The following is a 27,194-nucleotide window of genomic DNA, read 5'->3' on the forward strand; positions in this document are numbered from 1 at the left end:
GCCCCGATGAGTTCCATCTGCCTGCCCTTCCGCCCAGCTGGGGTCCTCTGGGCGCCGTCTGCTTCTGACATTCCCGTTCTGACATGGCCCGACTCCATCCCGAAGTGGGGAGATTGTGAAACTGGGCCCTTCATCACTTGATGGAAAAAGACGTCAGAGCAGGCGGGGTGCCAGGGCCTGGTGGCCCCACGTCTGGGGAGCGTGTGTTTGTCCCCAGCTCCAGGGGAGCCGTGGAGGTGGAGGGAACCTGAGGACGGAGCAGCGGCCTCGGGCATGGACGGGGAGGTCCAGGCCCTCCTCCCCAGTTCCCGCCCGTGGTTGCTGCCTCTGCAGGTGGGTCTCCTCCTGGGAGCTTCCTGACCCTCAGTCTCATCTCTCGGAGCCAGAAAGGCTCCCGCCTGCCCCCTCCAGCATGCCTGGCGCCCACCACTGGCCCCAGCCCCGGACCTGCCCCCAGGGCAGCCGTGGCTGAGCTCCAGAAACAGAGCAGAGGGCTGGCAGGCCTCCTGAGACCCCTATCCCCACGACCGCAGGCCTGTGTTCATGCTGTGGAGTCTTGGGGTGCCCGGGGTGGTGGGGTGCCTGGGGTCATGGGGTGCCCGGGGGGGACACTCCTGTGCCCAGAGCTGCCGTCCTGAAGGCTCTGCCCAGATGCCACCTAGATGGGGCTTTAGGAATCTGCCTTTGGCGGGGAAGGGCGCCCCCTTTCTTCTGCCCACCCAGCCCACCTGAGCACATGCGGGCCCCTGTGGCAGTGGGGCCTGGCGCATCCTAGGGGGGCTCTAAGAGCCCAGGGTTCCCTCCCCGCCGCCCCCCAGGCAGCAGAGTTTCCTGCCTACCCGCGTCACGCTCAGAAGGGCGATGAGGGGGGTGATGTGAAGCTGGGGGAGGCAGGGACTGTCTGGGAAGGACCGTGGCCACGTGCTCACCCACTCCACGCCCTCGTCCAGCCACTGGAAGGCTGTGTCGATGCCTGCTCCCTGCGGGCAGGAGACCCAGCTGAGGCTGGGCCGGGGAGCCGGGGGAGGCCTCCCCGAAGGCCCCCAGAGGCCCCAGGGTGTCTGTCAGCTTTCTGCACTCCTGGGCTGGAGGCGGTGGGTGCTGTGGGACGCCTGGCGGGTGCCCCAATCCAGGTGAGCAGAGGGCGGGAAGTGGACCTCTGTGCGACAAGGATGTGGCCCAGCACTCGTGGGCAGACCCGTGACAAACACTCACGTGTGCCCGGCCCTGCTCTGAGAGCTCCCGGCTGCGGGGGGTGCTCAGGTGGGCTGGCCTCCCCTCCAGGCGTCCTGCGGGGCGCTGGTGAAGGGCCTGCCTGGTACTCTGGGTGTGGGCCCCCCAAGGCCTGGGAGGGGTGGCCAAGCACAGCAGGGACCCTGGGGAGGGGCTGACAGAATCTGTCCCAGAGAAACCTCGGTGTTGAAGAAAGATGCTGCCCTCGGTTCCTGTTGGAGTCAGAAGCAAAGCAGCCGTTCCAACCGCTGCTGCGGAGCAGGGAAGAATTTCCTGAACTGACTCCTTCCAAGCGACACACAGAACAGGCCCTTGGTTCCAGCAGCATAAGGGGCATCACAGCGGGCCTGTCCAGACCCCGTGTGGGCCAGCGACCCACCGAAACCAAGTCTCCCTGGTTAAGTGCCCTGCTCCTGTGCCCTCCTTGGCAACCCCCGGGGCGGCTCCTCAGTGCCCAGGCCGGCCAGGCCTCGTAACTGGACCGAGGCTCAGGCCAGGCTGGAGGGCTTTCATGGGGCCTGTGTGGCAGCGAGGGGTCCCCAGGAGCAGGCCACAGGGACCCGGGCCCCTCAGACGCTGAAGCGTTGAGGCAGACACACGAGTGCATGCGTGTGTGCTCTGCTGCTGCTGCTGCTAAGTCACTTCAGTCGTGTCCAACTCTGTGTGACCCCATAGACGTCAGCCCACCAGGCTCCCCCGTCCCTGGGATTCTCCAGGCAAGAAAACTGGAGTGGGTTGCCATTTCCTTCTCCAATGCATGAAAGTGAAAAAGTGAAAGTGAAGTCGCTCAGTCGTGTCCGACTCTTTGCAGCCCCATGGACTGTAGCCCGCCAGGCTCCTCTGTCCATGGAATTTTCCAGGCAAGAATACTGGAGGGGGTTGCCATTTCCTCCTTTAGGGGATCTTCCCAATTAAGGTATGAACCCACGTCTCCTGTGTCTCCTGCATTGGCAGGAGCATTTTTTTTTTTTAACCTCTGAGCCCCCTGGAAAACCTCACCTGGGGGGCAGACACAAACCCAGAGGCTTCGGAGCAGAGACGCCGGGAAGAAGTGAAACTTGTGTCCCTTATGACCAGTCTCAGAGGGCAGTGCCCATTCCCTGGCCCACCTCCAATGCTCCCGCCCTAATACCTTCCCCAGCTCAGAGCCTGAAGGTGTGTGCAAAGTGGACGAGCAGGGCTGTCTCCTGGCCTTCCAAACCCACCCGACATTTCTCGGCTTGGGGAAAAATATGATCACTGTCAACCAGCCCTCGGGACCTCCCTGGTGCTCCAGGGGTTAAGAATCCGCCTGCCAGTGCTGGGGGCCCAGGTTCCATCCCTGGTCAGGGAACTGGGTCCTGTGTGCTGCAACTTAAGATTCTGCAGGCTGCAACGAAGATGCAGCACAGCCAAGTAAACAAATATTAAAATTAAATAAATAAAACCAGCCGTTTCCTAGCTGAGTCCTGCACATTCCAGACTCCTCCCCTCCCTGACCAACAGTGCAGGAAGTTCTCTGGAAATGAGAGCATCTGACAACACATTTTCCCATGTCCTCTGAAGCTTCCCCAATTAGATTATACCCCCAGTTAATGCTTTAAATCATGTTAGGTTCCCATTAGTGAGCCAGGGCTGCAGTTTAAGGAGCTGAACTCTGGGACGTGGTGGACTTGGCCTGGCTCACGGATGGGAGCCTGCTCTCCTGGGCCCAGCAGCCTCGCAAGGACCTGGAGCAGCGATGGGTCAGACCCCTGAGCAATCTGAGGCTCCCCAGGCATCTTCACACATGGAAGGACTAAGCGTTGACCCCCGAGCCATTCTCAGGACAGAAGAGCTGGAGGCCAGTTCAGTTCAGTTCAGTTCAGTCGCTCAGTCATGTCTGACTCTTTGTGACCCCATGAATTGCAGCACGCCAGGCCTCCCTGTCCATCACTAGCTCCCAGAGTTCACTCAGACTCACGTCCATCGAGTCAGTGATGCCATCCAGCCATCTCATCCTCTGTCGTCCCCTTCTCCTCCTGCCCCCCATCCCTCCCAGCATCAGTTGGCCTTAAATACAGGAGATGGTTCTTGATGATGCAGGCCGGGGCGGGGGTGGGGGGCACCTCACTCTCAGCTGAAAGGCCTTGAGAGCAAGTTAAGGAGTTCTGCTTCGGACTTCCCTGGTAGTCAGTGGTTAAGAATCCGCCTGCCAATGCAGGGGACGTGGGTTTGATCCCTGCTCCCATGTGCCACGGGGCAACTAACCCTGTCTTCTAAGGCTCACAAACTGCAACCGCTGAAATCCAAGTGGCCTAGAGCCCAGGCTCTGCAGTGGGAGAAGCCCAAGCACCGCAACTAGAGAAAAGCCTGAGCCCGGCAACGAAGACCCAAAACAGCTATAAATAAAATAAAATAAAAATAAATTCTGCCTTGACGCTGCGAGCATCAGCTCTGTCCAAAACCTCCAGCCTCGGCCTGCCCCACAGGTTTCGGACTTTGCACACCCCACAATCATAAGCCACTTCCTTGAAATAAATACAGTTATATATAGCCTTGCCCTCCACCAAGGGTAAAGGGGGATTCACCCATGTTCTTTTTCTTCTTGGGCTTGCGTGGTTTCACTGGTTACGTCTCAATCCCTGATAGGAATATATGTGTATATTTATCTTGGCCTCTGAACACCGCTCTTTAATAAAAGGAACCAGGGCTCCTTGGAAACATGGCTTATTCCAAGGTTGGGGCAGAAAGCGCACAGAATGAGCCTGGAGAATCTCATGGTGAGAAAGTCAGACGGTTAGTGGGTGGGCCAAAAGGACACCAAAGTTAGCTTGACGGCGCTGTGACCGCCAGGTTAAAGTGCAGACTCGGTCGGGTCTGACTCTTCGTGACCCGTGCACTGCAGCCCGCCAGGCTCCTCTGTCCATGGGATTCTCCAGGCAAGAATACTGGAGTGGGGTGCCATGCCCTTCTCCAGGGGATCTTCCTGACCCAGGGATCAAACCCAGGTCTCCCGCATTGCAGGCGGATTCTTTACCGTCTGAGCCACCAGAAAGCACAAACTGCCAAGGCTGGACGATTTGCGGAGCCGAGTGACGGTGCCGGGCCCGCCCAGACAACCCTCATGACCCCCCTCCAGGCCGCCTGGGCAGCAACCGCAGTGCCACCTGTGATTTGCCTCCCCATCGCCGCGTAATGTAGAGGAAAACAACAGGATGGGAAAGACCAGAGACCTCTCCCAAAAATTAGAGAGTCCAAGGGAACATTTCATGCAAAGATGGACACAATAAAGGACAGAAATGGTACGGACCTAACACAAGCAGAAAATATGAAGACGTGGCAAGAATACACAGAAGGACTGTACAAAAAAAATCTTCATGACCCAGATAACTGCGGTGGCGTGATCACTCACCTAGAGCCAGACATCCTGGAATGTGAAGTCAAGTGGGCCATAGGAAGCATCAACACAAACAAAGCTAGTGGAGGTGATGGAATTCCAGTTGAGCTATTTCAAATCCTAAAAGATGATGCTGTGAAAGTGCTGTACTCAATATGCCAGCAAAGTTGGAAAACTCAGAAGTGGCCACAGGACTGGAAAAGGTCAGTTTTCATTCCAATCCCAAAGAAAGGCAATGCCAAAGAATGCTCAAACTACCACACAATTGCACTCATCTCACACACTAGCAAAGTAATGCTCAAAATTCTCCAAGCCAGGCTTCAACAGTATGTGAACCATGAACTTCAAGATTTTCAAGCTAGATTTAGAAAAGGCAGAGGAACCAGAGATCAAATTGCCAGCATTCATTGAATCATAGAGAAAGCAAGAGAGTTTCAGAAAAACATCTACATCTGCTTCATTGACTATGCCAAAGCCTTTGACTGTGTGGATCACAACAAACTGTGGAACATTCTTCAAGAGATGGGAATACCAGACCACCTGACCTGCCTCCTGAGAAATCTGTATGCAGGTCAGGAAGCAACAGTTAGAACTGGACATGGAACAACAGACTGGTTCCAAATAGGAAAAGGAATGTGTCAAGGCTGTATATTGCCACCCTGCTTATTTAACTTATCTGCAGAGTACATCATGAGAAACGCTGGACTGGAAGAAACACAAGCTGGAATCAAGATTGCCGGGAGAAATATCAATAACCTCAGATATGCAGATGACACCACCCTTATGGCAGAAAGTGAAGAGGAACTCAAAAGCCTCTTGATGAAAGTGAAACAGGAAAGTGAAAAAGTTGGCCTAAAGCTCAACATTCAGAAAACGAAGATCATGGCATCTGGTCCCATCACTTCGTGCGAAATAGATGGGGAAACAGTGCAAACAGTGACGGAATTTATTTTTTGGGGCTCCAAAATCACTGTGGATGGTGAGTGCAGCCATGAAATTAAAAGACGCTTGGTCCTTGGAAGAAAAGTTATGACCAACCTAGACAGCATATTCAAAAGCAGAGACGTTACTTTGCTGACAAAAGTCCGTCTAGTCAAGGCTATGGTTTTTCCAGTGGTCATGTATGGATGTGACAATTGGACTATAAAGAAAGCTGAGTACAGAAGAATTGATGCTTTTGAACTGTGGTGTTGGAGAAGACTCTTGAGAGTCCCTTGGACTGCAAGGAGATCCACCAGTCCATCCTAAAAGAAATCAGTCCTGAATATTCATTGGAAGGACTGATGCTGAAGCTGAAACTCCAATACTTTGGCCACCTGGTGTGAAGAGCTGACTCATTTGAAAAGACCCTGATGCTGGGAAAGACTGAGGGCAGGAGGAGAAGGGGACGACAGAGGATGAGATGGTTGGATGGCATGACCTACTTGATGGACATGATTTTCAGCAAACTCAGAGAGTCGGTGATGGACAGGGAGGCCTGGTGTGCTGCAGTCCACGAGGTCACAAAGAATCAGAGACGACTGAGTGACTGAACTGAACATCACACAATGAAACACGTTCCCAGGTCTCAGGTTAGGGTGCACACATCTCTAGGGGCCTTTATTCTGCCCACCAGCTCGCTAGCCCCAGCTGATTTGCTGAAAAGCTCTCACGATGGGTCTTCTGCCTCTCCCTCCCTCAGTGGTCTTGATTTCCTTTTTAAATAAAGAAATTTCCCAGCATCCCCGCCCCACCCCCGCCACTCCGACTTCCAGCTGAATCACACCTGGCTCAGCTGGGAGGATGGCAGAACTCCAGGCCGGGTGATAACGACTCCTGTTTGCACTCTGAGCACAGGCGGGAACCGTGCGCGCCCGCTTCATTTCTAGGAACCTGTCACCACTGCTTCGTTCAGCATGTCACCTGCTGCTTGCGCTACCTCTTCTGCTCGGCCACTGGTTTGCAATCTGTCCACACAAATCACTTGCACAGAGCTGGGTGGTGGTGGGGGGAGTGCAGATCCCCAGGGACCCCTTGGCGTCTTCTCTGCATCTTAACAATGTGTGACCTTTCATTCAAACACAAACCCTTCAGAGAATCGGAAGGCCCACTAGCCTGAAAAGCTGATTTTTAATAGCCTGCCTCCCCCTTTGACTGATTTCTCAGCTCAGAATAGGAGACCCTGAAGGCCGTGGAGGAGGAGGATGGGGAGGAGACCCTGCTGGGGTGGCTGCCGCGGAGCCTCTGCTCAAACCCTGGAGGCAAGCGCAGGCTTCATGTTAACTACAGGAGGTTGAGGACCCCGCGCCCAGCTCCTGTGTGTCCTGGCCAGGCTGTGAACCGAGGGCAGTCCTTGTACGGACGATGTCGGAGCCCGGCCCGAAACCCGCATACACACTGGGGACCCCACATGCCTGGCTGGGTTGTCAACCCCACTGCAATGTCGGTGTTTGGAGGGTGCTTCTCTTTGCCTTTCCTTGCCCACTGGAGCCCCCAGGTGCCCCCAGGGTCTGAACACTGAAGCAGAAACACAGCCTAGGAAAACTCAGCCTTGAATATCAACCGCAGACAAGCTGATTGCTGCTGGCTGCCCTAGAAGATGAAGGAGCCAGACCTGGGTGGGGGGCGGGCTCCCGACCTCATCGAGCAGCCGAGGGGGGCTGGGATGCACCCTGTGGGTCAGGGGGAAGGACATCTTGGGGGAAGGACATCTTGGTAGAAGGACCAAGTTGGGAAGAAGAAGGGGCTCATGTCCAGCTACCCCTGGTGAGGGGCGTGCCTCCACCCTACGGTTCCAGGAAGCTCCGAGCCCGAGCCCCCTGGGCAGGTGGGAGGACAGGCTGGGTCTCGGGGATGGTGGGAGGCTGAGGGGACCACCCTGCACCAGGTGGGGGAGGGGCCTCCTGTCATAGGGACCCGGCCCCCTGGGAGCTGGATCTTGCTCCCACCACCAGCATCCCAGACTGGACCCAGCCCGACGGAGCCCTCTGCTGCCTGCCGCCTCTGCCCCGCTACCCAGCTTGAGCCTTGTCATCGAGGTCACGGCCCCTGCCCTCCCTGTCCACGCGCCCGCCCCCCAGCGCACCCCTCTTCACCCTCTCTCTGGTCCCAGCCTGTGGCGTGGGAACCAGCCTGTCAGTGAAGAACAGCTCCTGGGGCCTCGAGGGAGACGCTCTCACAGCATCCCCGCTGCCCCTCCAGGACACGCCAGACTCACCTGATGGTCTTGCCCCAGTCACACCACAGCGTCCTCCCAACGGCCTCCATGTGTGCCTGGAACTGGGGGAGGCAGGACTCCCGGAGGAGGGTGCCGTGGTCGGCGTGCTGGCAGGCAGTGGCCAGGCAGAGGTGGGTCACTGCAACGAGAGCCCCCGCACGACAGTCATCTGCCCAGCTCGCCCATCCCTGCAGGGTCAGGGGCTGGCTCCACCGTTCGCGGCCCACACCCACCAGCACAGACTGGCCCGTCTGACTCCCAGGCCACCCAGATGCCCTGGGGAGGCGCCGCGATCCCAGGGGTGGGGGGTGGGTGGGGCGTCCAGGCTCCAGCTGGATGGCATGATCAGTCACTTCGGGGCCCAGCAAAGGCCCGCCTGCTGACAGTGTGTCTGAGACCGCCATCTCCCTGGGCTCCAGAGCGGGGACTGCACGTCCTCTGGTCCGGGGGACACGGCCTGACACTCACGCACCTTTTCGGCCTCACCCACCCCTGACCTGGTTCCTAAGCCTCCACTTCGCAGACACAGAAACTGTGGCAGTGAGAACAGCCTGCTGGGACTGGCTGATCACCCACGAGGCCCCTGCGCGTCTGGCCGGGAGTGAGGGGGGAATCAGCCTGCCCCAGGGAGCGGGTGCCCCAGGGAGCTGTGAGCGGCACAGGGTCTTGGAGACCCTTACCCGGTCTTCCACCACTGTGTGCCAGCCGGGCTGCCACCCAGCGCTGAGCTCACGTTCTCTGGGTCTGGGTGTGCATCGGCTAGAAACCAAGCTGCCAAGCTGTCACCTGAGCTGTTCCTACCCTTCCACTCATGGGGACTGGGGAGAGGAACAGGTGGACAGTGGTGTCGGCTACAGGTAACAGAGTTGACGGGCTGTCCCAAATGAAGGTGAAGGGCAGAGTGCCCTGGGGGCTGGGAGGGTGGCCAGCACAGGGCCCCTGGCAGGCAGGGGAGCAGACCCTGTCTCCGTCCCCACCGGAGTCCCAGGGGCGACGTGGTGGCAGGGGGCTCCACCCTCCTCTCCAGGGTCCATGTGAGGACCTCCAGGGCCCAATTCCATGTTGCCCAGTGGGGGCGGGAGACTAACGAGTCCACTTACCTAAGTGACAGACGGCAGGCCAGACACATCTTGTCAGGGGCTCGAGCCAACAGAGTGACATTTCACAGCAACACAAGGACAACACTGATTTGTTTGTTTAGCCGCTTAGTCGTGTCTGACTCTGTGACCCCATGGATTGCCAGGAACTGTGATTAGCTCTGTGATTGGTCACAAATAAGAAGCCAAACACAGGGAGCCCATGGCACATGGAGATAGAGGTGAAGCTGGCGGCAGGAGCTGAAAAAAGCCTCGGGCTTCACCCTGTGGCTCAGCTGATAAAGAATCCGCCTGCAATGCGGGAGACCTGAGTTCCATCCCTGGGTTGGGAAGATCCCCTGGAGAAGGGAAAGGCTACCCACTCCAGTATCCTGGCCTGGAGAATTCCATGAACTGTATAGTCCCTGGGGTTGCAAAGAGTCGGACACGACTGAGCGACTTACTTCACTTCACTTCACTGCCTGAGCGCCGAGATGCCCGGTCCTGCGCCCACCGCCTGGAGGGTGTCACTCTGTACCCCAGATCTGGACATGCATGCTGGAAAGCAGGGAGGACCCTGGGGGTTTTCAGCCAGAGAAACCAGGAGTAATGGGTGGTGGGTGGAGGAGACGAGAGGCTGGCAAGAGGAAAACCCCCTTGGAGGAGCCTCAGGAGAGGACCCGCAGGCGTGGGGAGCAGGCCAGCCCACCCTGGGTGCCCTGGGATGGGACCCTGCCGGGTCCACCTGGCACAGCTCACGCACCCGAGGACCAGCTGGGGGAAAGGGCTGCTCCCAACCCTGGCTCCATCCAGACGCCCCTGAGAAAGCCCACCTTCGTGCACAGGTGGAGCGCCCAGGGTCACAGGTAGCTCGGGGTGGGGAGTGCTTAGACACTGGCTCACGGAGGAGCTCCAGCCATGTTCCGAAAGCCCCACCCTGGTGCCCCCACGCCCTCAGCACTCTGCACATCTGCCCGGGCTGCACCCGCGGACCTCCTTTTGCCCGCAAAGCCCAGACCCAGATACAGCCCGTCCTACTCCGCAGCCTCCTCCCCGAGGTCCTCCAGGCTTTATTTAGGGTGGGCGGGGTTTTCCTCTCCTTTGGCCACCCTCTGATTGCCTGTCGCCCTCCCTGCTAGCCAGCGGCTCTGCACCTTATTATTTGTCAAACGAACAAGTCGGCGACACCCGGCTTTAGCACAGCGCGCTGTGCCTGGGCTGCAGCGAGGCGCCTTGGAGCGCCCTCAGGAGATCAGGAAGGGTGCTGGGCTCCCCTCCTGCGCTGGCAGGGCTGGGTTAGGGAGAAGGAAGAGAAACGTGCCTCTCCGTCAGTGCTCGGGGGCAGGCAACCGAAAGCCAGGAGCTGATGTGGACACTGGAGGGGTGCCCACAACAGTCCCCCACAATCGTTCCGGGCCTCAGGTCACGCTGGAGCCCCCACTGTGGGTGTGAGCCCCGCTGTAGGGCCGGCCCCGTGGCCTCGCCGTGGCCCGGATCGGGGCTGGCCCAGGGTCGGGCAGCTCCCACCTCTCTGGGAGCCGCTGTCTGTGTCCCAAGGGCGGGCCCTCTGCTCTGTGGGGGCAAAGTCCGGCCTTCACCACTACCGCTACCCTTTCTTTCCTGCCCTGCGGGAGCCCAGAGCTGGTTCTCCCAGCTGTTCGACAACTGGAATGAGGTTGGGCAAGCTGCTTGAGTGGTGAATTTGGAAACCAGTTTCAGCACAGGAGAAGGATGATGCTTTTTTTTTTTAAATAAAAAACGAGCCTGATATAGTTCTTTTCCTTGCAAAGAGAGGCCCCATCATGGCTTTAAAACTGAATACACTGCCCAATGTTTTAAAACCAGCTGTTTGAGACCAGGTGGCTCCCGTTCCCAGGTGACTGCGAGGTTAATCCTTCACAGCGCGTGTCTTAAGAGGCGAAGTGCGAGGCTGCCGGGCAGACAGCAGCAAGCTGAGGCAGGACTTGCCCTTGTGCCGGTGTTCTCCAGTGCAGGAAGGCTGGCTGGGGCTGGAGGGGCTCCGAGAAAGCACAGACAATGCCCCCGGCCCTGGCAGGGAGAGGACCCGCCGTGAGATCGCTATGGCAATGGGCCTGGGACCAGAAAGACAGGGTGGCCGGCGCCCCACGGGAGCCCCTGGGGCTTGGGGGCCTTTGGGCTTTCTAACGAGCGACGAGGGCCCAGGGGAGGACCCGCCAGGTCTCTCTTCTCACCTGTGCCCTTGGCCTGCGGCTGCATGCCCGCAAAACCGGCCTGTCTTGCTGCCGCTCAGCTCACGCCACGATTGCAGAGACAGAGCCGCAGACCCGCATGGGCCTCCCAGGGCTGGGGTCACGGGTGGGGGGCGAGCCGTGGGAAGGGCCCCTCCCTTGTAGGTCTCTCTTCTCACCTGTGCCCTTGGCCTGCGGCTGCATGCCCGCAAAACCGGCCTGTCTTGCTGCCGCTCAGCTCACGCCACGATTGCAGAGACAGAGCCGCAGACCCGCATGGGCCTCCCAGGGCTGGGGTCACGGGTGGGGGGCGAGCCGTGGGAAGGGCCCCTCCCTTGTTGGAGTGGCTGGCCGGGGAGCTGGGCTCAGAGCCTCCCCTGGCGGAGCCAGTGGGTCCTTGGGCCCCAGCCCACTGCCCCCACCACCCAGGCTGGGCCCCCGGGCCCCGTCACCTCTGGGACAGTTTCTTTCTCTGTGAAATGAGACCCTCCTGCACCAAGTGGGCCAACGGGGCTGGTTTCCAGAACTTGTGTCTACAGGACCAGCCGCACGTGGCCCTCCCTGAGGGTCTGCGGTGTGAGGGGACCTTAGTGACTCACAGCGTGTGAGCCCTGCAGGCGTGGTGGGAGGGGGCAGGAAGGGGAGGCAACAGAGGCACACTTTGGAGGTGGTGGGTACCCACGCGCACAGTCTTGAGTCCACATGGGTGCATACATGTCCCAGGACCTTCTAAGTCACACACTTGAAATGCAGTGTTTATTCTATGCCAATTACTCAGTTGAATTGAAGAAGTTGCTCAGTCGTGTCCAACTCTTTGCAACCCCATGAACTGTAGCCTGTCAGGCTTCTCTGTCCATGGAATTCTCCAGGCAAGAGTACTGGAGTGGGTAGCCATTCCCTTGTCCAGGGGATCTTCCCGACCCAGGGATCAAACCCGAGTCTCTGCATTGCAGGCAGACTCCGTAACTGGCTGAGCCACGAGGGAAGTCACTCCTCAATTAAAATCAGTAAATCTGAGGGAATGTTGAGAGCGGCGAGCCAAGTGCTGTGATTCACAGCTGATTTTCACGCTGCCTCCGCTCTTCCCTATCTTCTGCAGGTTAAGGAATGGGGTTTCCAAAGCGCCACCTCTATTCTGCCCAGACCTTCTCCTAACAGCCGCAGGAAAGCCTTGCTCTGTGCGCTCCAGCCGAATCACCTTCTGCTCTCCCAGCTGGGGCCAGCACACTGGGAACCACCCACTCCCAGGACTCCCCTGGTTACAGCCACTCAGGAGCCAAATGCCCAGGAAGCTACCTGCCTGGCCAGTCACTAAATGCCCCAGAGGATGACGTAAACAGCACTTGGTTTGAACGTGTTACCTTCAGCCTTTCTCCGTCTACTCTGGAAAAGGAAAAGAAGAACCCAAAAGACAAAATGAAAAACAACAACAACAACAACAACAACTCTGTGTGACAAGTGAAAACTCCTACTCAACCCTCAAGGCCCAGTGAACCATCACCTCCTCCACCCTGCCCAGCAGAGAGCCCTCTCCGACTGTGCATCGCGCCATCTTCTAACTGCTACCAGGAACCCTTCAACAGCCAACCGCAGGAGGGGATGGGGACCTGGGAGCCTGTGCCTCCTCCATACTCAGCAGCCCACCTCAGCAGATCAGCTGGGAGACTCCTCACTCCCATGCAGGGACGGCTCTCTTAGCGCTCCAGGTCTGTTCCGGCTTCTCGAAAGCCCTGGCAGGCCTGGCCCCATGTGGCCCTAGTGTTAGGAGCCGGGGGAGTCACCAGCAGGAGGGAGTGCCTCCCTCATCTGTCCATCTACCCGGACCACAGCATCTGTCTGCACAAATGGACCCTGGAACCTGCCCGAGGCAATAATGCCTCACGCAGAAGGGCCAGCCTCTGTCACCTCGCCTCGCCTTTGCCTTTCAGGCCTCTTCCCCCAAAACATGAGGTTTGCTATTGCTGTTGTTCAGTCCTTCATTCATGTCCAACTCTTTGCGACCCGTGGACTGTAGCATGCCAGGCCTCCCTGTCCTTTACCATCTCTTGGAGCTTGCTCAAACTCATGTTCATCGAGTCGGTGATACCATCCAACCATCTCATCCTCTGTCATCCCCTTCTCCTCCTGCCTTAAATCTTTCCCAGCATCAGGGTCTTTTCCACTGAGCTGTCTCTTCGTATCAGGTGGCCAAAGACTGAAGCTTCAGCTTCAGCATCAGTCCTTCCAATGAACACCCAGCACTGATCTCCTTTAGGATGGACTGGTTGGATCTCCTTGCAGTCCAAGGGACTCGAAAGAGTCTTCTCCAACACCACAGTTCGAAAGCATCCATTCTTCACTGCTCGGGCTTCTTTATGGTCCAGCTCTCAAGTCTGCTATCTGATTCATGGACTGCTTTTGTTCCAGTCGACGGTGGACTGGAGCGTGTGACAGTGAGACAGGCATTGTCATTCGGTCATTTGCCGGGTAAACTGCTGTCTTTGATCCTCCCAGGTGAGGCCTGGCTCAGGAGAACCCTTGCTGGTGAGCTTCTCGGGTATGGGGGTACAGAGCCCTGGAAGCACACACAGGTGGGTGCTGCCCAGGTAGGTGCAGGGGGCGGCCTCTGGTCCCTGGTCCCACAGAATTCACCGGAGAACTCCACCCGGGAGGGGGGTGGGATCAGGACAAATGTGACAGGGACACTGGGAGGTCTAGTGAGCAAGAAATAAGAGCGGCCGGGCTGTGATGAGACGCCCGGGTCCCCTGCTCCCCTGCTGAGACTTGGCCATGGACCCTGCTTTAGTGAAACTGCTCAGAATCTGTGTTTTAAATGATCACTGCAGTGATGTCTTTCGATGTCAAAGAAAATACTAACATAAAACAATCTTAGGGAAATTTTTTTGTTTTTCTCCATGAACAACAATACCATCATTATGTCACCAAGAATAAGCTCTTGTTTAGCCTGGGAGCTTCCTCCCGCTGCTGTGTTGACATAACCCTCCTGGCCAAGAACAGACGTGTTCTCTAGAAACGTTATCCAGCCCCAAGGTCATCCATCCTGGAGCAGGGGAGGGCTAGTGCCCAGGACATCCCTGTGGGCGCACCATGGGGGTGGTGGGAGGAGGCTGGGGGGACAGGGCAGAGCCCCAGCAGCGTCCTGTGGTCTCCACGTGCCAGGAGGATGCTGAAGAGCAGGGGCAGGCGGGTGGGGGGGCACCCAGGGCTGGTGGGGATTCTGCCCCTCCCCCGGCCCCTCCCCAGGGTCCCGGTCTCCTCCTCAGGTCTCCCGAGTCCCTGGCAGAACGAGAGGTTCTCAGGCAGGGATCTCACAGCTCCCCCACCTGCCAGCGTGTGCCCTTCTCAGAGCCCACCGTGTATCTGCCACGCACCAGGCCCACCACCCTGCTGGGCACACGTCAGACTCAAATGTGACGGGGTCATGGGCTGGAAATGTTCATCTCTTGGGGCTCACTCAGGTCTGTCTGTCAGTGCGTCTGTCTTGGAGAGGTGCCCTGCTGTCCCCTCCCCGGGGCCCCTGCGGCTCCTGGGATGGGACCTGGCCGCATGGCCCCCATGTCCAGCTGAGAGGACTAAACGGAGAGTTGGGCCTGGGTCCCGGGTCCCTCCCCGAGACCGTCCCGGCAGGCAGGCCTGGGCCAGGGCCCTAGGAGCGGGGAGCCCTCCGTGCCAGGCGGCCCTCGGGAAAGACAGGCTCTGGGCCTGAAGGCCACCAAGCCCGAGGGGCTGCCCTGCTGATGGCTCAGCATCTTCCTGGAATTCAGGTCACACAGGGCGCCGCCATCACACACTCTGCCAGGCGCTGTTTCTAAGTGAGAGGAAGCTATGGGATTGCTTCATCCTGGGGGAAAGCAGGAAGAACCGGCTTTCCCCAGCTAGCTATTTGCCCTGAGTAAGGATTTCACCTAAAACCCTTCCTTGACGTGTGGTTACCGCCACTTCTGATGTGGGCATAAACATCTCTCAACAGCCCTCGCCTAACGATGTGCACACTGCCGGGCACGCAGCTGTAGAAGGAAGACGGATACCCAGAAACGTCTCCCTGCCACTACACACACAGGGTGAACAGACACACTGAGTCGATGAGCAAAAAAAAGAACCTTTCAGATGACTCCAGGATTAGAGCCGCCTCCGGACTAAAGCAGCATGACAATCTGAAGCAGTCATGTGGACTGCATTTCCTGTGATGTCCTGGTCGGTTCCAAACAGCTACCCTTGTATTTATATAAAGTCACATATTTCAATAAACACAGTGTCAGTCACTGTGTCTGACTCTCTGCGACCCCGTGGACTGTCGTCCGCAGGCTCCCCTGTCCACGGGATTCTCCAGGCACAGATAGTGGGGTAGGTGGCCATTCCCTTCTCCAGGGGGTCTTCCCGACCCAGGGACACAGCAGCCTTGCAAGAAGTACCCCCTCCCCCAGCACGCGAGGGGAGGTGCGTGTTTCCCAGGACAGACGACAGAGGAGTTCAAACAGGCCAACGCCGGCCAGCACTGCCCAGTGAAGGTGGGCGGGTAGTGACGGGAGCTTACAACGAAGTCATGATGCACGGACTCTGGCTCCTCTGGAAATGTCCCTCTTTTCTGACGGATGAAAAATAAGAAATTCCACCTTGCTATTCTGGGTAGCAAAATCTTCATCACCAAGGGGCTCTAGCTCACACTACCCCTTGGAAAGAAAAACGTGTGCTCTCCTAATTCTTCTGACTACAGCTCGGCTCCAATGACACTAATTAACTGATAACCTCATAAAGCTGTGTTTGTTCTTCCATGATATAACATTAGCCAGACCTCTCAGGATGTTAGGGTTCCAAGACTTTGACCTTCCACCAGAACATGTATTATTTTCTTGGTAAACAAGGAAGGTCTTTAATATGTGATCACGATAAAGTGTTTTATTTACATAAGCTTTAGAGGGTGCAGCTTCTGGATGGTAGGAAAGAGAATTTGTTTATTTATGCTTAAATAAGCTGAGCTCAGCCCAGCTCTCTACCTTGCTGAAAGAGAAATGCTCATTTCTTAAGAAACTAAAACAGTACATTCCAGGTCAAACCCACAGATCCTAATGCAAAAGAAGAGAATATTATTATAAGATTCTGCTTTTCATATACCTTCAGCAAAAATACTTAAGTGGCAGGATCAGCTTTCAGAGTACGTTCTGTTGAAGTAGATGCTAAGGGTTTTGGGCAGCTCCAACACTCCTTGGCGAGGTGTGGGAACTGGAAGCTTGGAGTGACAGCCTCCCGCCTCCCAGACAAGCCCCGCAACCCCTGGCTGCCTCTTGAGCAGCTGCACGGCAATGTGGGGACCCCTTCCCCAAGGGCAGCATCACTGCTTGGCAGCCAGGACACAGCTACCAGGAAGAACTGTGGGGCCTCCCTGGGCCACTGGATTCCTCCACTTTACATGACTGATTCGGTTTTTATTAAATGGTAACTAAATACATGAAATGAATCCAATAGCTGAGGCAGTTCAGGAAGGTTGCTTAGCATTTTATGAAAACAGTGGGAAGAGGGAACTGAAGATGACAATTTCTGCTAAATTTTGCTGAGTCAGCTGCAGGCTCCTGCCACCATGGTCTCAGAACAGAGAGCCAGGCGTGTTCTGCCACCTCCCCAAGAGCCCCTCTCTGGACTGCTGCTAGCCACACACACACACACACACACACACACTGGCAAGTCAACACACACCTACATACACACACAGATTGGCAAGTCAACACACACCCACACAGAGTGGCAAATCAACACACACACACACACACACAGGCAAGTCAACACACACCTACATACACACACACACAGGCAAGTCAACACACACAGAATGGCAAGTCAATACGCACACACACACACACCCACTGTGGAAATGCCCCGAAGAGAATGGTTGGCCTCATTTCTGCAAAGGAGGCTTATCTACAAACCAGCAACTGTTGGCTGTGAATGTGTCAGATTTTCAGTTTTAGCCAGTTTTCTAGGTAAATGGTACGTGGTTCTGATTCTGGAACCCGAAACTGCCCGCAGCCTGGAGCCGGGGGCCAAGGTGCCATGAGGTCGGTCACGGTTTCCTCCGGAACCTGAGTGCCCGCGCCCCGCACCCCCGCGAGGCCTCCGAAGCCGCCCCTTCCCCGGAGGGAGGCGCCCCCCGCCCGCGGCCCGTCCTGAGCCGGAGCCGGGACCCCCGCCTACTCACCCAGGAGCAGCCAGAGGCCGCGGCACCGGAGGCCGCGCAGGCCCGGGGCCATGGCCGCAGCCGAGCCGAGTCCAGCCGCCCGCCGCGCGCCCCGCCGAGGACTGAGCCCGCCGCACCGGGGGCGGGGGCGGCAGCGGAGCGGGCGGGAGGCGGCTGCCGCGGGGCCCGGCCCACTGCGGCCCGCGGCGGGTGGAGGGGTGGCCCGCGCGGGGATGGGGGCCGCGCCGGAACCCCGCAGGGAAGGCCCGCAGCAGGCGAGCCGGGCTGGCCAGCACCTGCCGGCCGGGGTGCGGGGGCAGACGCTGCACCAGCGAGGAGAGCGCGGGGCCGGATGGGGAAGGCTTCGCCCGAGAGGAGGGAGCCGCGCAGTGTCAGTAGGACCCTGCCCGGGGGACCGCACACTCCGGCGACGACCTCGACCGAGGCTCGGGTGCTCCTGAAGTGTTTGCCACTTGTTAACTGGGGAGGCTCTTCTAAACAGGGCCTCTCGATGCCAACCCGGGTACCCTCTCTCCTTCGCTCTGTGGGTTACAACCGCTCTACCTCGGGGGTCTACTTTGTAGAAGACCAAGGCCACCCTCGCCCATCCGCCTCGCCCAAGGTGCAGGCACTGGGGTTCCTGAGAGGACAAAAACAGCCCTGGCGCTTGGACACATTCAGAATAACCAAAAAAAGGACCCACAGGTCCAGCGAGGAGCTGGAATGGAGCTGGAATGACGGGAGTGGTGGGTGCGGGTGCACGGGAGGAGGTGCCTGGAAGGTAGGTGTAGGTCCTGGGCTAGAGGGAAGAGGCTCCTGGGGGTACAGAAAGGTGGCCCTTGTGCACTTCTTGCCTGACATGGGGGGCGAAAGGCAGAGGCAGCTGGGAGGGCCTCTTTCTGACTGAACTTGTAGAAAGAGAAGGGCTCCCTGGGGTGGGGGGACACATGAGAGCCCTGGGAATCTGGGCAAGTGCAGGTAACCTGCATGCTTAGGTCTGACCTGGGAGGCATCAGCCCAGCCTGGCTAAGCTGACCTGGGCTCTCTGAGCTCTGCTGGTGGCTGTGCTTCACTCTGCAGAGGTTTCTGCTTGTAACAGCCTATTCTGAGAACTCTCAACAATTGAGTACATTTATGCTCATGCTAAGGAATCAACCACTGCCTTTGGGAGGAGCAGCAATCACACCTTTGTGACCGAAGCTGCTGACGCCTAGCAGAGTGCCTGGTGCAGAATTCCGTGGTCAGTCCGTGTGGACCGACTCAACACATCCCTCTGCCGACAGCTCTGCGAACAGCAGCAGCTGACAGCCAGGCGGGCAGGAGGCACTGAGGACCTGCGTGCCTGTAGCCTGGAGCCCGAGGGGCCGGGGTCCCATGGTGGGGGAGCACGCGCTTGCTCAAGCTAAGCCCCTCTTCCCCAACGGTAGGAAGATACACCCCAGCGCGTGGCCTGGCCTCCCTCTCTTTATTCATTTAAGAGACAGATGCTGGGTAAACAAGGCAGGTGTTCTGCCCTTCAGTTGGTAATCCAGTGAGGCGCCTGCAAAAATCTCAGTAACACAGGAACCACAGGCCTGGGCCTGATGCAGCTGGCTCAGCTGCAGTGTGAGAAGCCTTGAGGGCTGGGCGGGTGAGTGTATGAGGAGGCTGCAGGCCAGAGTGAAGAGCCCACTGGCCAAGGCACAACTGTGTGTGTGTGGGGGTGGGGTGGGGTGGGGTGTGAGGTCCCAGCCCCTCCCCGTGAAGCGCAGGATCTCTGCTCTCTCAGACTCGCCCTCCACTCACCCTTTCCCCCATGGCTTGTGGGCCTCTCTGCACCTGCTTATGGCTGGGCTCTTTCATTCCCCGAGGCACGGGGACCCTCTCCTTCCACTGTTGGGGCTGGCAGGGTCTGGGTGGGAAGCCCTCTTGCCTTTTCTCCTCTCCATTTTCTCACACTGCCCACCCTGACAGATACATGTACCTGACAAGACAGAGTGTACTTCTCAAATCTGTGGACTCAGGAAGCTCACAATTCTCTTGGGAATGCCATAGTTGGGGGTGTACCCACCATGGCACTTTCTCCCCTAATGGTTTTATCTGCACCTTGGGTCTGGGTAAGAGACCCCCCAGCAATTATTATGGGTTTTCCCTTTGGCAGAGGTATGGAAGTGGGACAAACTCTAATGTCTTTATACCTATGATATCATAAGAGTTGCCAGGTTTGCCCCAGCCGTATTTCTTGCTGGCAGCATGGACAGTCCTCTCCCTGGGCACCTCCATCTACATGAATGTTAGGTTAAGCAATGGTAGAGTTGAGAAGATGGCCAAATGCTTTACCGCATGCACAGCAGGGCTAAAGACACAATCTAGACAGGTCAACATGACAAAAAATTCAAAGTTAAAAGAAGACTTCAGCTTCCATCCATGATGAAGTAACAGGGACTGGATGCACCTGCCCTGCTTAAACTAAAACGCTGGACAAAACAGATCAAGGAATAGTTGTCACCCTGGACCACGAGACAAAGGCCCTGAGAGCAGGGAAACAAGTGAGGTGAGCCGTATGACTGCTCACGGCCTGCAGTTTCCAGACACAGTCTGGGGGCTCCCAGGGTTGGGAGGCTGGGGAGCCAAGGCAGCTGGCGCTAGCAGGGTGCCAGAGTACCGGAGAGGAGAGAGCTGCACAGAGAAAGCGGCAGCTGAATACTGATCAGAGTATGCGTGTAAGGACGGTATCTGAGGCAGAAAAACAAAGCCCTGGCCAGGAGCAGGTTGGAACAATCTCTCAGAGCTCACGCGGGGCCTGAAAAGCTCCAGCTCCACCAACCATAGTGAAAAACCTTGAGATAAGCAGAAGAGTAGTGAGAATTACTGCCTTTGGAGTCAGAAAAAAAACAAAACAAAACTATAAAGGCTGCCCTGGGGCCACCTGACAAAGCTTCAAAGCAAGAATTGACTAGATCTAATAAACTCTTAAGTAACTACTACATCTCAGAACAAAGACTTAAGAACAAAACAGCAAAGAGCCATGAGACAACTTCAAGTGGCTTAATGTATGTGGAGCTGGAGTTCAGTCAGTCAAATATGTGAAGTACTGTGTAAAAGTTTTGATAAATCTATAAATTCAAGAATATCAACAAACCCCAAGGACAAGAATGAAGAAAAATACATCAAGGCACACCAGGATGAAATTGCTTACAACCAGTAATAAAGAGAAAACCTCTATTAAAACGACGGGAGGAAAACTATGTTATATACAGAGGAGCAGAGATAACGGCGACAGCAAGGTTCTCATGGGAAACAATGCGAACCAGACAGGGATGGAGCAACGCTAGTGAGCACGGAAGGAAAGAACATCCCATGCTCTACAGACAGCTTTTCAGTCATCTGCTGACACAATGGGGAAAGTTTTGCTGGAGTCCCCACTCCCAGGGTAGCAGTTCAGAGGCGATGCTTCAGTCCTTATCAGTAACGAATGAGTGGTTCCAAAGACGCACTTGTAAGCAGTAACACCTCCGCTCTGTGGTTTGCTCACACAGCACAACTGTCAGACAAACATGAGCCATAACCAGCGGCGTCTTGGGAGCACTCAGCTTGTTTCGGCATTCAAACCTGAGCACTGCTGTGTGCCTATTTCCTACAAGTTCTCAGTGAGCACTGTAACCATTCCTGCTTACTCAGGAGTGTGTATGTGTGGAGGTGGAGGGGTGGGGGAAGAAGGGAGGGATGAGAGAAAAGATGAGAAAACGGGAAGAAAGCAGAAGGCTCTTGATCCAGTTATATCTGAGTTCTTTTCTGGAGGTGTCAATTACGGGAGTTAAATTTTACTTTTTTGTGTGCTTTGGCTAGTTTGAGTAGTATTTCTATCATTTGCAATCCACTGCCCCCTGAGTAACATACTAACTTATGGCCTGCTTCATTCTAAGAAATTTAGAGGCAGGGTATAGGCATTTATAGAAGAGAGAAAGAAGATAAGAAACTAGAATGAAAGCAAAGCAGCAGGACAGCACAAGAGAGTCCGGGCAGTCGCTGCACAGAAAGACGCACCAGTGCACACTGCTTGCAGAGGCCCTTCCAGCAGCAGCAAAGCGTGAAAGGCTCGTCCACTGTGACAAGTACTGAGGCAAGCGCTCTGTGCCATCCCTGTGAGGGCAGGTGCGTCCATCTTCACCTGACACACCAGACAACTGAGGCCCAGGGCTGTTACCTAACTTGTCCAAGGTTAAACACAGCTGACAAGCTCGGCCAGGAACCTGCATCAAGGGAATCTGGCTTCAGAGCCTGCCTTCTTTAACAGTACAATTACAAGTGATGCAGGAGTTTGGCTCTCAGCTTCCTGGCAGGAAAAGTGATGCAGGAGTTTGGCTCTCAGCTTGCTGGCAGGAAAAGCAAAGCCATTTTAAACAATCAATGTCCATAATATACATATTAACGACATTCTCTCATGTGTCAGGGGGCTATTACTATCAACCCTAAGTATTAAGATCTAAAGTGTTAGCGTTAGTCACTCAATCGTGTTCAATTCTTTGCGACCGCATGAACTATAGCCCACCAGGCTCCTCTATCCATGGAATTCTCCAGGAAGAATATTGGGAGTATGTAGCCATTCCCTTCTCCAGGGGATCCTCTGGACCCAGGGAACAAACCCAGGTCTCCCACATTGCAGGCAGATTCTTTACCATCTGAGCCACCTTAAGATCTAAGTTCTATATAAACACTAGTAGCTAAGCAGTAGCTAGCTAGTCAAAGCTATGGTTTTTCCAGTAGTCATGTATGGATGTGAGAGGTGAACCATAAAGGCTGAGCACTGAAGAAAAGATGCTTTTGAACTGTGGTGTTGGAGAAGACCACTAAGAACTCCTTGGACTGCAAGGAGATCAAACCAGTCCATCCTAAAGGAAATCAATCCTGAATATTCACTGGAAGGACTGATGCTGAAGATGAAGTTCCAATCCTTTGGCCACCTGATGTGTAGAGCCGACTCACTGGAAAAGACCCTGATGGTGGGAAAGCTGAGGGCAGGAGGCGAAAGTGGTGACAGAGGATGAGATGGTTTGATGCATCACTGACTCAATGGACACGAGTTTGAGCAAACTCCAAGAGATAGTGAAGCACAGGGAAATCTGGGGTGCTGCAGTCCATGGGGTTGCAAATAGGCAGACATGACTTAGCAACTGAACAATAAAGCTAGGGGGTTATTTAATACTCACAGCTCATAACTGCTTTGTCCCCAAGAATCAAAATTCAGGCAGGAATCTCATATTGTTCCCAGCAGCTCTTGAGAGATAACCCTTATAGCTGTATTAGTTTTCTATTGCTGATGTCACACACTACCACAAGTTTGGTGGCTTAAACAATACAGATCTATTTTCTTATACTTCTAGAAGTCAGAAGTTGGAGATGGGTTTCACCAGGCTAAAATTAAGATGTCCGCAGGTACCATTCCTGCTGGTGGCTCTAGTGGACCAGCCCTTTCCAACTTCCAGAAGCCACTTGCAATCCCTTGGCTCCTAGCCACCTTCCTCCATCTTCAAAGCCAGTAACAGTGGTGGAGCCCTTCTTCAGATGCCATTTCTCTGGTTCTCTCTTCTGCCCGCCCAGATAATCCAGGATCCTCTCCCCATCTAAAGGTCAGCTGATTAGCAATCTTACTTGCTTCTGTAACCTTAATTCCCTTTTGCCATGTGACATACTCACAGGTTTGGGCATGAAGACTGGTCAGTTTGGAGGGCCATTACTTTACTGACCACAAGAGCTAACAGTATTAAACATTTTACTATTATGCCAGATAGATACTTTGTAATAAGTAACTGATCAATAATGAAAAAGAAGTTAAGTCAACATATACAGAACTCTGGCTGAAGAACTTTTTTTTAAGAAACTACCTGAAATATTGAGCTTCTCAGTTACACATATTATCTCTTTTGACCAAAATTAACACTGGCATTCGGCAGAGCCAATTTAGAATTTTTAGTCCCACTTTTTTGGGGACAGTCTCAGGGTATTTTACAATATTCTAGATCTCTGGTTATCTCTAAACATAACTATCTGTATATCGTAGCTGATATAGTTAAAGTGTTCTTTGGTGTCCCAGTAATACAGTATGAAATAAAAAATGATTCTGAGCAACAATCATATTGAAATTGTCTGAAACTTTGCTGAAGATATTTAGAAACTTGGATAATCTGACCAGTCTTTTAAATTCTCTAACAACTTTGTATAATTAACCAATATCAAATTAGAGATCTTAGAAAATAAATATTGCTTTTTCACTTGTAGGACTAAAGATTCATGAATTATTCTAGTTTCTATATTTTACTTGGGAAGTTTAATAACAGGGATCAATTTACATGGTCATTGTTAAAAACCTGTTGATCTAAAAGTTGCCTGATCTTTCCTTTACATTTTGAAGAGGATATCTTTATTCCAAAAAAATCTCAAAGTTAGAATTTCAAGTGATCCTTTCTATATTTCCCCCAAAATGAATTCATTAATTTGGTCTGTATGTTTTTTAAAAGGGAATTCCACTTCATTAAATCCTTTTAGAAACAAATGACTAGAGGCAAACATTCCACGGACAGAGAGGAGCCGGGTGGCCTGCAAACAGTCAGACACGACTGAGCACACAAGCACATGCGTACACTCCTCACTGCCACTAGTATGTTAAAAATAATGACTGATCCAGGTTTCAATCGTATTTAAAAAGGTTACTTTGAATGTAGCCTTTTAATATAAATAATCATTATAGGAAGCAATTTGCGTAATTCTAGGATTCTGCTAACTTGATGTACGGCCCAAAGGAAAGAATCACTCACTAACCTGATGATTCTCAAGTTTCAGTTAATAGTGTCCTTTTAAATCATTATTACTTTCTACATCCTGGAACTCAATTTCTGGTAAACATTTGGAGTGGATCTGGTAATAACGAGATAAATATATGAAATAAACCCAAAAATTCCATGAAGAGAAAAAATTTGAAACCCAATAGTTTGATTTGTAGTCTTACTGTCCATGTATATTTCATATAAACACTGGTAGGTTAATTTACACTTGGAATGCCATCAAACATGCAGAAAGTATTAAAGTTTACTATAGATTTGAGAGAGTCATTTCCTAGGCAGGTTGATAGGAAATCTAGGGGTCCCCAAGGAGAGAGGGGTCTCCAAATGGAGGAAATAGCCTGCAAGTGTCAGACATTTTTCTCTCTCTTAAGCGGCAGGAGGAAACAAACTAGCAATATTTTTTCCTTCTCTATACAAATTTAAGGGAGGTTTCTCTTAAAATACTGTGTTGCCATAATGACACCTGGTTTCGCCTGAAGTTAGCTATTCTCGAGCCTAGAGATAACCAATGCCTTTTTCTTATGGCAATGTCCGTCTTAAGCTATGCTAATGTACTATGCCTTTACCCCAAACTCTGTCTCCAAGTCGGTTCTGCCTCTTGGCCCAGAACCTACTTGACAAACCAGTATGTTATACTCAGATATTGTTCCCCTAATCTATGTAAATGAAACTATTTGTATGGTGGTCTGCCCTTCTTCAAGATTCAAGTTAATCATTTTATGGCCCAGGATAAGCCATTTGGTGCCAAGATTATCCCAAAATGCATCTTACGGGTGAGGGGCCTGGTGCCATTCTGAATTTTAAGACATTCCTTTCTTTCATTAACAGACTGCTAGTGACTATATAATATCCAGCTGAAGACTAGCAGGGGGGTACTCTTTCTGCCCCCTTCTGATGCCTACGTCAGAAGCTTTCTCTATCTCCTTTATACTTTAATAAAACTTTATTACACAAAAACTCTGAGCGATTAAGCCTCGTCTCTGGCCCTGGATTGAATTCTTCTCTTCCGGGGGCCAAGAATCCCGGTGTATTCGTGTGATTCAACAACAACCTTTCAGATTCTACCTTTATTAAATATAATACACCAAATGTAAATGTTAAATAGGTAACTTTTAATCAAGCAATACCAGCTACATATTGAATGCTATAAACATTTTAAACATTTGAAGAAAATGCATATTTAAGTGTTCATCTTACTATTAATAAGACTCTAACTTTAAACAATATGTTACCTTTAAAAGTAAGCAATTAAAGTAATTTATGTTATCAGATAAAGCCAAAGAATAGGTCTTGAAAAGTGTTCCAATATACACTCTAACCTAATAGAACTTCTTACAAAATGAACATAATCAATACAGGGACCATTTCACATTTAAGGAAACAGTTTACCAGAGCACACATGGGTTCACTGTTCCTAGTGAAAACAGGGAACATACATCTAAACCTATTAATGCATCACAACAGTAATTATTTTGGAAACTTAAAAACATTACAAAATATGTATCTGTAGATCCAGTTTATCTGTTATGCTATGGCCCAATATAAAAGTCTTAAGATAACTGAAAACTGAAACTAAACTTCAGGTAAATTATATTTTTCACATATAAAATCATACTTTCTATTGGTCAATATTTTTAAAACTGACTTAACACAGATTTTTGAAATTGACACCATTTTTGTCTCTGCTCCAAAACATGCAGCTTCAAGTCTCTAAGTGACAAGTTTGAAATACAAAGTCTATAAACATTAAAAAGTATCTTTTAATTTATATAGAGATCTTTATATTGTCGAAACAACAGTTGCTAGATTTTAAGAGATGGCTATATAAAGTAGAATATTACAAACAGCTAACCCCATTTATCGAGCCTATTTAACTATATTGTTTTGCTGTTATCACAATTTTTTTGTAAGTGCCGGAGAACATTCTCTGTAGAAAGGAAGTCATGCTTTCCAAGGAAATTCTAGAGGTCAAGAAAAGAAGAAACCAACAATAAAATGTTACACTAAATCCAAAATTCCGTAAAAGTACATAGTTATCAGTACACTCTATTACTAAATCAATCATTGTTAGTTAACTCATTTATCGTACTTATATGCTTATATATGCCTGCCTGGTGGCTCAGGCGTTAAAGAATCCACTGGCAAGGCAGGAGACCTGGGTTCGATCCCTGGGTCAGGAAGATCCTCCAGAGAAGAGAATGGCAACCCACTCCAGTCTTCCTGCCTGGAGAATTCCATGGACAGAGAAGCCTGGTGGGCTACAGTCCATGGGGTCACAAAGAGTGGGACACAACTGAGCAACTAACACTTTCACTTTTCATACTTGCCATTAATTTCTACCCCCTACTAGGCATATCACTAAACTCAGTAAATACTGAGACGTGGAATACTGGATCATATAATTCTATTTTAATATTTGGAGGAATGGTCATACCATTTTCCACAATGGCTGCACTATTTTACACTCCCATCAGCAATGCACAAAGATTCCAATTTCTCCACATCCTCACCAACACTTGTTATCTTCTGGTTTTGGCAGGAGGATAACAGTCATTCTAATGGGTGTGCAGTGAATACCCCATGTGGTTTTGGTTGCATTTCCCCAATGATTAGTGATAATGAGCCTATTTTCATACCCTCATTGACCATTTGCATATCCTCTACAGAGGAAGTCTATTCAAATCCTTTGTGCGCTTTTAAACTGGGCTGCTGTGGAGTTGCAGGCGTTCTTTATTATGTTTTGGATGTGAGTCCTTGTCAGAGAAACGATGTACAGACACTCCCCCCGGTTCTGCAGGGTGCCTCTTCACCGCTGATGGTGATGCACCAAAGGTTTACATTCTGATGCAGGTTGTCTATCTTTTCTTGTCTGTGTTTTTGGTGTCATATCCAAGAAATCACTGCCAAATCCAACAGTGTGAGGCTTCTCCTCTATTCTTAGATTTTACTTCTCGCTCTTGGGGGTGTTGCTAGGGACCGCCAACACAGTACACTTTACTCTCTTCCCAAGTTACAAGGTGCTTAGAACAGCTGCAGTACTTAATTCTCTCTCAACTTACATGCGATTATTGTCATACATTAATTATTAGACCCTATAAAATACCATTATTCTTGTTTTATATAGTATTAGT

General features: G+C 52.9%; 2 protein-coding genes across 5 annotated transcripts in view; both read right to left on the reverse strand.

Moving 5' to 3' along the window:
- RAMP1 (receptor activity modifying protein 1) overlaps window positions 1–17,366 on the reverse strand; it is a 41,376-nt gene extending 24,010 nt beyond the window's left edge. The window contains exons 1-2 of the mRNA XM_086375793.1: window positions 17,264–17,366; window positions 7,788–7,926 (exon numbers count right to left, since the gene is read on the reverse strand). Coding sequence (XP_086231919.1) covers window positions 7,788–7,926; window positions 17,264–17,315 — 191 coding nt within the window. The 5' untranslated portion in view covers window positions 17,316–17,366. The remainder of the gene's footprint in view (window positions 1–7,787; window positions 7,927–17,263) is intronic.
- Window positions 17,367–25,154: 7,788 nt separating this feature from the next.
- The window catches only part of RBM44 (RNA binding motif protein 44), a 29,163-nt gene continuing 27,123 nt past the window's right edge, over window positions 25,155–27,194 (reverse strand). For all 4 annotated transcript variants that reach the window (XR_015154887.1, XM_086376227.1, XM_086376217.1 and 1 more), the window contains one exon: window positions 25,155–26,024. The gene's annotated coding sequence lies outside the window, so the exon portion shown is untranslated. The remainder of the gene's footprint in view (window positions 26,025–27,194) is intronic.

Source organism: Bos grunniens, chromosome 3, assembly GCF_055505025.1.
Source record: "Bos grunniens cultivar Pamir isolate PY7600 chromosome 3, Bosgru_T2T1.0, whole genome shotgun sequence".
NCBI classification, from domain to species: Eukaryota; Metazoa; Chordata; class Mammalia; order Artiodactyla; family Bovidae; genus Bos; species Bos grunniens.